This window comes from Trachurus japonicus, chromosome 9 (genome assembly GCF_045865225.1).
Source record: "Trachurus japonicus isolate A0001 chromosome 9, Traja_1.0".
Lineage (NCBI taxonomy): Eukaryota > Metazoa > Chordata > Actinopteri > Carangiformes > Carangidae > Trachurus > Trachurus japonicus.
This window is the reverse complement of record NC_140915.1, coordinates 7,632,708-7,644,126: the sequence shown is the minus strand read 5'-3', so window position 1 is coordinate 7,644,126 and position 11,419 is coordinate 7,632,708. Positions and strand designations below refer to the sequence as shown.

At 43.5% G+C, this 11,419-nt stretch overlaps 1 protein-coding gene across 1 annotated transcript; it reads right to left on the bottom strand.

Moving 5' to 3' along the window:
- Positions 1-307: 307 nt before the first annotated feature.
- On the bottom strand, positions 308-11,176 carry LOC146980876 (uncharacterized). Its single transcript, XM_085785813.1, has 3 exons — positions 11,126-11,176; positions 6,979-8,154; positions 308-2,471 (listed from the first exon to the last, which is right to left on the bottom strand). Exons 2-3 carry the CDS (start codon positions 8,132-8,134, stop codon positions 424-426), a joined length of 3,204 nt encoding a protein of 1,067 aa, XP_085641939.1. The 5' UTR covers positions 8,135-8,154; positions 11,126-11,176; the 3' UTR covers positions 308-423.
- Positions 11,177-11,419: the final 243 nt, after the last annotated feature.

Below are 11,419 nucleotides of genomic sequence, written 5' to 3'. Positions count from 1 at the left end.
TATCCATAGAAAAATAAACATGACAAAATGTACAAAGTATCAAAGTACTGTAATAGTGAGTTGTTCCCTCTTAAAAACAAGTAAAAGTCACGAATGAATGGGGGGAGGGCTTGTGGCAGATGTTGACCACAGATATTGTGTGGTCAACATCTGCCTATCTGAGGTCAATGACATCACTTCCCTTGTACCTGCTGATCTGACTGAATGCAGACAGGACCATTGAGGAGGTTGAGGACCCGGCTACAAAGACAAGTGTTCAGGCCAAGCTGGCCTCAACACAAACATACCAATAGTTTTTTAAGCCTCAGATAATGACCATCTACAAGCACAGTATGACTCTGCTCCCAACAAGGCTGTCAATTCCCAGCATGTTTCTATTTGACTTCTATTTCATTTTTTCTCCGCACTACTGAAATTTCTTTATCATGAGATGAAACAGGGCCGCTGCTCATTTGGGCTCAGAAGTTTCTCTTTCAGTTCATTCATTTCTTTTTCATGTTTTTTCTGCAGTTCCTCCAGTTCTTGCTTGTCACTGTTTCCATCTTGAGTCGCAATTTGCTCTCTCAGTTTATTCATCTCTTCTTCATGTATCTTCTGCAGCTCGCCCATTCTCTCTCTCTCAATTTTATTACTTTCTTCCACAAGTTTGAATTCATTCATTTTTTTCTCATGCTCTTTCTGTAGTTTATCCAGTTTTTCTTTCTGATTCTGTTGCTGTTGTTTAAAAAAATTCAGTTTCCACTCGTTAATTTCTTTCTCATGTTTAGCAGAAAGCATGGCCCTTCTTGTTTTCTGATCTTCTTTACTTTGGGTCACAAGGTCCAATGTTTTCATTTCTTTATTATGTTTTTTCTTCAGTTCATCTAGTTGTTCTTTCTCTTCTCTTTGGTTTTCACCAGGAAGCTTTTTTATGAGATCATCCATCTCTTTTTTCTGTGTTTTCTGCATCATCTTTATTTTTTTCCTGTTTTCCTTCTTTTGTTTCAGAAGTAGCAGAATTAAGTCACTCATGTCTTCTTTATGTTTGTCCTGCAGTTCATCCATATGTTGTTTCAGAGTGTTTTCTTTGTGTTCTGCGAGATCCTGTAGGTTTTTATATTCCTTCCGTTTCTCCTCTATTTCTTTCTTCAGATCCATCACTTCCTTCATGTGTTTGTCTATCAGAGCTGCAAAGTCCTCCTCCTTTTTCTCTCTGAACTCATTGAATTCTTCAGCTTGTTTTCTGGCCTCCTCCTCGTACTTCTTCTTCATCTTCTCCATTTCTATCTTAAAGTTTTCCTCTAATTCTTTACGCGCCTTCTCTTCCTGTTCTCTTCTTACTCTGTCCTCTTCTTTTCTGTTGTTTCCAGATTTTTCTCTTTCTTGTTCATATTCTTGGAGTTTTCTGAGTCTTGTTTGTTCTTCCTGTCGTCTCTGTTCATCTTCTTGTTTTCGTTTTTCCCACAACTCTTTTTGTTCCTTCTCCCAGGCCCTCATTTGGTCTTTACTTTCCTTCAGCTGTCTGTTAATGGTTTCCTTTGATTCTGATTCTGATCTTATTTCATCTTCTAGGTCTTGAATTTTTTGTTCCCACTTCTGTCGTTCAATTTCTTCCAATTCTCTCTTCTTCCTGTCTTCTTCTTCTCTCTTTTTCTGTTCTTTCAGTTTCTCTTCACGTTCCTTCTTCATCTTTTCCTCCATTTCCTTAAGTTGTTTGTCCCTCAATTTTCTCTCTTGTTCAATTTCTGCTCTCTGTTCTTCCATTCTTATTCTCATGGCTTCTTTTTCTTCACAATGTTTTCTGTCTAGTTCATCCATCTTCTCTTTCAGGATTCTCTCCATTTCTTTCCGAATTGCTGCTTCAGCCTTTTGCAGCATCTCATTACTGAAGCAGCTGCCTCCATTTCTCTTCACCATAGTGTTTATCTTGTTTATCAGTTCACCAACTTGTGTACGATTTTGTGCATTACGGTTATTAAACACATGGTATCTTCCTCCACAGTCAGAGATCAACTTCTTAAAGGAATCATCACATTTGTCTTCAATGTACTGATCAACTGACAGCTTCTCATATTCTAACTCATCTCCTTTTGTCAAAAGAATGACGGTGAACTTCTCTGAATTCTTCCCAAAGACTTTCTTGATAAGATTCAGTGTCTCCTTCTCCTCTGCTGTGAATCTTCCGATCTGTACCACCAACAAAAAGACATGTGGTCCTGGAGCCAGAAGACTGATACATTTCCCCATCTCATCATTAACCTGTTCATGGGACAAGGTTGTGTCAAACAGACCAGGAGTGTCGACCACAACAACAGGACGACCGTCCACTTCACCCTGAGCTTTCTGACAAAACCTGGTGACTGATGTTTGACTCAATTCAGCTTTAAACTCTTCTCTTCCCAGAATGGTGTTTCCTGAAGAGCTCTTTCCACTTCCAGTCTTCCCTATCAGCACAATCCTGAGACAGTCTGGACTCTTCTTGTCATCATCACCTGTGAAAGATGAAGACTTTGAGTTCATTTAAAGGATAACTACCGTTTTTTGCAATCTGGAACTAATTTCTAGCATAAAATACAATCATTTACTCACCCAGATAACTTTGGTGTCATTATAAGTCGTTCCGACGAAATTAGATCCAGCCGGGACTCGGGAGCCGCGTATATCCATATAATGCGAGTCTACAGGGCAGCGCAATGCAGCCTCTAAATAACACATTATCTGCCACGAAACTAGTTCATTTCACCAATATTTTGTTATGATAGGCTAGTGCTATTCCCCTCTGAGTCCGGGGTTAGCCGTTATCAAAATCCGAGGTCTGTAGGTTGACCTAGACACCAGGGCTTGGTCTTGTTAGGGTCCGGGCAGCTAAGCTGCCGGGACACTATTGTATTCCTAGGAATTCTTCTTCTTCTTTCTTTCTTCTTCTTCCAAGGAAGTCATACTTCCCATGGGCGAAAACTCAGCAAACTTCACAGAAACATCCGACCCCATGCCAGATTCACTCAACTCCAAGGACAGGGGCACAATAAGCGTTTAAATTTAAAAACTTTAAAAATTCCTACGAAACCAACGGTAGATGCTACAGTGTTGAAACTTCACCACAATGTAGCCTCAATACTGCTGAAACTTTTGTCCACTTAAACTCATTACAAATTATGAAGTCCATCACTCTGTTTTTTTCAATAACTGTAAAACTTTTAAAATGTATCTCCTCCCACAATTTTTGCTCAATTGACACCAAACTTGCTACAGAGCATCTCCAGACCGTCCTCCACAAAACTTGTTTCTCGGATTTTTGATTAAGCAAAAATTGAGCCTACAGTGCATGAAAACGTTTGACTGTAAACAGTACTGTAAACATATACCATCAAATTCTTGCTAAATACATTTTCAAACTTCCTGAAAAAAAAAGACAATATTCTGGAGTCATGGTTGATGAAGTTTAGCAAATATCAGAATTTTATCTCAAAAACTGAATTTTCTAGAACATTTTGAATTCTGCTCTCATGGGAACAACTGCAGTCAATGTGAGAGTGGAATTTTTAAACATCATATTTTCTCTTATGAAGCAAAACACTTATCATTAAAAACAAATCACCAACATTTCCATGCTGTCAAGATGCAATTTATGTATTATCAGATTTTTGTTTAGATGACTGAATTATTGACATTTTGACCATTTCATCACAACAGCTGCCCGGGCACTGGCTCACCTGAGTGGATAAATGAAGCTACACAGCAGGTTTTACTACCAGCCAATTAGCTCAGCGAGTTAGGAGCTGGTTCTTGGTGTCAGAGATTGTGAGTTCGAGACCCAGCGAGGGTGATGATGATGATGACAGATCAAAATGTCAGATGTCCTCAAGCTATTTTGCTGTCTAAATGCAATTTATGTATTAACCGACCCAGCCAGGGTGATGATGATCAAAATGTCAAATGTCCTCAACACGAAACACAAGACAATTGTCCTAATGGTGGCATCACAGCAAGCTTCTAAATTTAAAAATCCAAATAGCTTGGACTGGACCATCTGCGAAGGCTCCTAACATCTTAGACTCATAGTAGATGTTTGACAAATACATATCATTATTTTACCTCAAAAACTGATTTTTCTTTTTCTGCCTACACGACAGTGAATGGCTTAATCAATTTGTGAAGCCACTGTTGCACTGCCACTTGTCAATTAGCTCAGTGCGATAGACAATGGTCTTTGGTTCCCGAGGTTGTGGGTTCAATCCTCAACTGATGCAAATTGGACATTATAAGGACAACTGTCTTGTCTTCCTATTCTCCTGTTTGTTGCTCAGAATTGCCTAAATTTGCCCAAAAGTAGCCCGGACCCGACCCATCGCTGCGCAGCAGCTATAATTTCAGGGTTATGTTCTCAGTGTAGTTATTTCCTGTATTATTTACACGGAAAAGGGGAATGATAGGAAAGGTTTTTCTAATTTATTGAGAAACAATGCCCAGGTAGTTCAGCAATGCATGACAAAAAACATGTGGTTTATTTGTCCCCTCAAGTTACATAAAGCAACACAGCGTGGACACACACAACTCCGGTGACATGTAGAAAAGCAAAAAAAGTGTTTCCATTACACTTTTGCGATACACGTTTGTATCGATACGTCTCAAAAACCACCTCATGAGAGTGTAAAAAGCGATATTTGAGAGTTTTTTTCGAAATGTAGGTGTTTCCATTACCAGTTTTTAATTTCGATATTTAGGTTTTGCGCATTTCAAGGGGTAATGGAAACGCACCTACTGTCAACCCATGTCAACTTGAGTGTTCAAATCCTTGTGATCCCTGTGTTCTTGGAGATTTTTTCTTTTTTCCCATACCCTACCCTGAGTCTGCGTTTGGGTCCAGCCTTACACCACACCCCTGACAGAATGACGTGACCAAAAAAGGACCCAGCAGGCGATTCCCCTCCCCAGATGATCACTCTTTTTGAGTATTTTGCCCTCCTGACAGAGAGGACTGCCAGGAGGGAGTCATCTACCAATTCCCCAGGGCCCAGCAGAGGAGTCTCCTCTCACCGCCGTCGGAAGCAGCAGCAGCAGCAACCCATCATCAATCCACCAACACAGCAGAGACCAACACGTTCTGGGAGTCCCATCTGGCACGGGGAGGACCCCTGTCTATCCAACGGGCTAACCGAGCAGCACAAGCCTCATCCAGGCCAGCCAGAGGCTCCTGGCCTGCTAGCGGTAAGCCAGCCACACACCCATTCCCTCTCCGGCTGAGCTGCAGCCATCTCCTGTCCCTGTCCTACTGCAGCCATCTCCTGTTCCGGTTGGGCCGCAACCATGTCCTGTTCTTGCTGAGCTGCAGCCTTCATGTCCCCTACCTGCAGTTAGACAGTCGGTGATCCGGCCGACTCCTGCCCCCCGTGCCTCATCGGTGGTCAGGCCGACGCTGGCTCCTCGTGCCTTGTTGGCAGTTCAGCCAACTCCAGCGCCGCAGCATCCCTCAGCGCAGTCCTCAGAGCTGCAGCGTTCTCCTGTGCCCCCTCCAGAGCTGTAGTCACCCTTGGACGCCACTCGTGTTCCGGCGTCGGGGGTCCTGGCAGATGCCACTCCTGTTCCGAGGCAGCACCCCTCAGCTCTGGTGTGCCAGAGCTCTGGGTTTCCTGTCTCCCACCTGGTGGCGAGCAGTCCCAGGTTCCCAGCATCCAGCCAGGTGGCCCATCCACTCCTGTTTCCAGTGTCCAGCCGGTCTTGAGCCCGGCTCCTGTTTTCTGTGTCCAGCAGGAGGCCAGTCCTGCTGATTCCAGTGTCCAGTCGGAGGACAGTCCAGCTTCTGCCTCCAGTGTTGAGCAATTGGAGTGCTCGACCCCCATCTCCAGCGTCCACTAATGGAGGCCAGTCCGGCCCCCGCCTCCAGCGACCAGCCGGTGGCCTGCTCAACACCAGTCGCCATCGTCCAGTCGGTGGTCCGCCCAGCTCTTGTCTCCAGTGTTGAGCTGTTGGAATGCTCTTCTGCCCGGCCTTCGGGCCGTCCCCCAAACTCTACCCGGCCTCCCCCAGAATCCCTATGCCCCTCTTCTCGGCCACCAGGCCACCCTCCCGAGTCTCCATGCCCCTTTGTTCGGCCTCCGGGCCGCCCTCCAGAGTCCCCGTGTTCCTCAGCCCAGCCTACCAACCTTCCCCCAGAATCCCTACACCCCTCTGCTCGGCCCCCAGGTTGCCCTCCTGAACCCCGTCCCCCTCTGCCCGGCGTTCCCGAGAGTCCTCACTGTTTTCTTTTTCTTTATTTTCATGTTTAGCCCTGGTGTCCCTCCTCCTGGCCCCCACCGCCCTCCCAACTTGGTATTTCTCACCTGTGTTTGACTGCACCAGTCTCGTTCCCTCGTGTATATAATCCCCGTGTTTTTTGGTGAGAATAAAACCCTTTTTTCCCATACCCTACCCTGAGTCTGCGTTTGGGTCCAGCCTTACACCACACCCCTGATACTCAGAGGGGAATAGCACTAGCGTATCATAACAAAATATTGGTGAAATGAACGAGTTTGGCGACAGATAATGTGTTATTTAGAGGCTGCATTGCGTGCCCTGTGTACTTACATTATACGGATATACATGGCTCTCGGCTGGATCTAATTTCGTCAGAACAACTTGTAATGACACCAAAGTTATTTGGGTGAGTAAATGATCGTATTTTATGCTAGAAATAAGGTCCAGATTGTAAAATACTGTAATTATCCTTTAAGTGCTGAGAGTTTTACCACTATTTAAACAGGGAGAAACAGAGCACTGCATTCATTTTTTTTTTACAAATGTAATTCAAGAAAAAAAAAAAGTTCTATTACTTATTGACTCTTTACATCTCAAGACAATGATTTTTAATTTAATGATTTAATTTCTTTCTTTGTCTTTAAAAATGTATGTTTACTGCTCATGAAAATAAAAAAAATACTGTGGATAAAACTGCTCAAAATGGTTCAAGCTCTCAAAGTATGTTTATTTAGGCTACATACCCAATAATTGATCAGTACTTACAATTTGCTGTGTCTTTTGTTCTCCACTCCTTCAGTTCAGTCTGCAGTCGGGTGATTTTTTCTGTTTGCACACGTGCAAATGTCTCAGTTGTGTAGCAGGATGGTTGGTCCTGGTTGAGTCTCATCTTGTCCACAGTGTCCAACAGCTCAGGGATCTGCTGTTTGTCCTTGATGTTGACAACAACAGATCTTCCTCCACAGCTCTGACAGAGCTCCTGGATGTCTCTGTTACCTCTGACAAAGTTAACAACAGCTGGAGCTGTAGGATCTGACTCCACAGTGAACAGGATCATGGTGAAGTCATTGACTCTACAGCTGAATGTGTTCTGGATGGTTTCTAACTCTCCTTTGTCTTCATCAGTGAGGGGACCCACAGGCAGGACCAGGATGAAGCCATGGACGCCCTCAGGATCACAGAGGGAGATACACCTGAACGCTTTCTCCATCACTTCCTCCTGAGGTTTTCCATACAAGGCAGGAAGCTCCACCAGGGAAACCTGACGTCCACACACCTCTCCCTGATGTTTAACACACTCTGATGAGTTGGAGACTGAATGAAGCTCTGTCTGACCTAAAATGGCCTCAGCTGCTGAAATCTTCGCTGCTCCTCTCCTCCCACACAGAACCAGGCTTAGAGCTGGTTTCCTGAGTCCAGACACTTCAGTGAAGGTGAGGAAGGTTCCTCTGTTTGTTTGCATAATGTACGCAATCTTCTCCATCAGCTGATCACGGTCATTTACAAGCATATTGTATTGTCTTCCTCCACAGTCTTGAAGCAGTAGACGAACAGAGACACCTGTCCCATCATGTGTTAGGACGACCATCGAGTGTTTAAAAGCATCTTGACCAAACAAACTCAGGATGAAGTTCAGAGTTTTTCTGTTCTCCTCAGTGAACTCAGAAGGCTTCACCAACAGCAGCAGAACATTTGGTCCAGGAGAACAAAGAGAAACACACCTCTTCATCTCTTCTCTCACTGCTTCCACAGTCAAGCTGAACATGTCTGGAGCCTTCACCACTGTTAATGGTTTTCCTCTCCATTCTCCTCTGGCATCCTCACAGTGTTTTAGTAGGTTGAATTTTATAAGTTGAAAGTCTTTGCTGGCAGTGATAGATTTGAGGAGTGCTTTCTTTTTGTCCTCACTTCTACCAATCATCACAATCCTCAGTTCACCTGCTATGAAATCATAAAAACAAACATTCAAAATATTATTTTGAAAATACAAGTAACATGTTACTTCACAATTCAACATACTGACTGTAATCAATTATTACTTAAATAAAGAGGTATGCCGGTATACTAATGAGTGATTGCCTCCTATTGTATGTAAAGTGAAACTATATTTGTGTTCTAAGTTAGTCACATAACAGACACATGACTTATTAACCATCCTGCCAAATTTGAATGCTAGAAAAATGTGTTTAGTGTGTGGAATTAGGTTTTAAAATCATGAAGAATCTAACAATTCTCTCAGCTCTGGAAGCTGGAGGCATGTCCGCTATGGGGTCCGCCCGCTATTCAGACATCCCGCTATTCCGACATGTCACTATTTAGACATCCCTCTATCTAGACATGCCGGTAGTCCGACACTTTTTGATACCGCTATTCCGACACGTCTTTTTTTTTTTTTTTTTTTTTTTACAGCTGCGATACCCAGGCGCGTCTCTCTCTCTCTTTTCTTTTCAGCATGTCTATCACTGGTTTGATGAGGGAGTGATGTTCTTAATCTCAACAACTCAACTATCAAGCAAACAAAACTGACACATATGATAAACAAACAGAACTATGCTGCAGTTTGTTTGTCAAGTTAACCTGTCACCTTCAGCACCACAGACAGCGGAGAGCTGCATCTGTGAGCGTCTGGGCTCTGGGCTTAGGGCCTGGGGCCTCATTTATCAAAACTGTAAGTAAGCAGTGTGAAACTGCTGCTACTAAATGTTTTGCTTAGGCCTACGGTGAAAAGACATCCCAAAATATTTACACCTTTTTCAGATCTATCAAACTGTGCGTGCACAACTCTGCACCTCAACTTTGATAACTGGATCAAAGAATGGTGCGCAGTTGCGCACGTGAACACACCTCCGTCCCGGAATGCCTACACAACCATATGGTCAGCACGTGCATATTAATTAGCCATGTGCGCTCTGTGGAGCGACAGGGAGGGGGAAAGAAAGCGAGATACATGGCATCGGGCAATAAATCAGGCAAAAACCTCCCAAATCTCAACAAAAGGGATCAGAAAAAAGAATAATCTTATGTAATCTGCCCCTTTATTCCAGACAATCTTTTTTTTCTTCTTTTACCTATATGTAAAGCAGCAGGATAAACTCAGGTGACAGAATAATAACAGTCTCAGTAGCTGCAGATCAGGGGTGCTGCTGCCGGTGTGTTTTTAAACTTGGAGGGTTTGTTTTTTCTTCTCTAATAGGCCTATGTATTTGTGTATGAGAAACAGTGTCTCAGATGAAAAAATAAAAATAAATCAGAAGGACACTCTGACTGTAACGTAATCAATCAATGTCGGAAAAGCGGAATGTTTGAAAAATAGTAAAGTGCCGCTACTCCGACAATGAAAAAAAAAAATGTCGGAATAGTGGGACGCTTAAAAAATAATGTTAATGCCGCTATTCCGACAATTAGAAGTCAATGTCGAAATAGCGGCATGTCTGAATAGCAGCATGTAACCGTCTGCTATAGGCACTGAAGGAACACCCACTTGCTGAGCTTCATCAAATTTCAGCTGTCCATATCAAATACCACCGAAAAACGTCAATAATGGATGCTAGCTGCTACTAACTCATACTCATAACTCACATTGGACCCGTGCAGTTATGCGTTTCAGCAATAGTTCTACTACCACCAGACACAGCCTGGACGCCATCAAGCTGGGAGAAATTTTGGAAACACACTTAGCAGCGAAGAAAAGTAAACACAGTCTGAGTTTAGTTTACTTGAGTTTAATCAAGGTAACACCCCATCCTGTCACCGGTTCGCTCAGTCGCTGTATGTCAGGATGTGGTATCAAGGTAGGGTTGAGTGATAAAACGATAACGCTTGAGGATCGCAATAAATTTTTGATCTATTTTGATAATTGGCTATGGTCATATTTCTTCCATATCACATGGCAGTAAACAGCACGACAGCAGCCGGTCATTCTGCCATCTGCTCGTAGGATACACCGCCTCCTGTCGTGAGTGTAGGCTATATAGTTTGTTTAAGCTGCAGCAGCTAAAGCAAAAGAAAACAGGATAAGGTGAAAGTTGCAAAAAAGGGAGGAGGGTCACATCTTGGAGAAGCTTTCGGCTTTGCAAAGGCGAATGGATGAAGATGACCAGAATGGACAAACAGAGTAAGTCGTGTCTATTGAAATGCAACTACTTGCCCTAACCCAAACAATTATAATCTAATCTGCATTTCAGCCCATTGCCGGGAACAACTCTCCCAGGATATCGCTGCAGTGAGACGCTCTGTATTCCTATTCCTCCCTTACTTCTTCACGGACACCTGTTGATTGTTGACTCTATCAGGGACCCGATCAAGGACGTCTCCATAGAAACCTGCTATGTTATCACAATGACACCCTGCGAACTGAGGCACTGATTGTGTGTGAAGCGACTCTCCAGAGTCAAACTCAAACAGACCAAAATCAAATTTTTCATGCCATGGGGCCTTTAAGCGATGGTGAATGTGTGGAGCGGTCAGTTCGTCTGTCTCGGGTCGTCATGTGTAAAGCCAGGAACCCACCGACCCGAACGTCGGGAACGCGCGGAAGCTGTCGGGCTCCATCGGGTTTGGGCTCCCGATTCGAAGTGGGTCCGAACCGAAGGATGGCTGCTTGCCTATGCTGGCCACCCCCCTCCCCTGTTGCAAGTCCTGAGTTTTTCATGTTGTAATGTGTACTTATGTGTGCCTTTGTTGCTGAGGTGTTTTTTTCTGTTCCCAAACTATACTCCCCATTGGAGCATAGTCTGGGGTTTGCTTTTTCTCCTCATGTTATTCTGTATTTCCTTCAACTGCAACTTCCCAGCAATGGGATCTATCTATCTATCTATCTATCTATCTATCTATCTATCTATCTATCTATCTATCTATCTATCTATCTATCTATCGCTTTAAATATTGCTATTGCATTTTCCTACATACTTACATGCTTGGGTCGTTGTATATCCACTAGGAGTTTTCACCTCTGTCAAAGACACAGTAATGTCAAGTACAACGGTTTCTGTTTTCAGTGATTAATGAATAAAGTTGCAGTAGTTGTCCTGCACTTACCAACTGTTTTTGTAGGAGCCAAGTTCAAATTGTGTCCTTCCTCTTTTTTCGGGTTTTCCTGATCACATGTCAAACTTAGTGCTGCTTCCTCAAAAACATCACAGCTCACATATCCTTGGTTTTCCTTGACAATTTGACCCATTCTTGTTAACAGCTCTGGAAGTTCAAG

Excerpts from the sequence above, each read along its gene's own strand:
- LOC146980876 (XM_085785813.1), bottom strand. The coding sequence starts at position 8,134 with ATGATTGGTAGAAGTGAGGACAAAAAGAAAGCACTCCTCAAATCTATC. Across the intron at positions 2,472-6,978 it reads AACAAAAGACACAGCAAATT|GTGATGATGACAAGAAGAGT; the intron begins GTAAGTACTGAT and ends CATCTTTCACAG.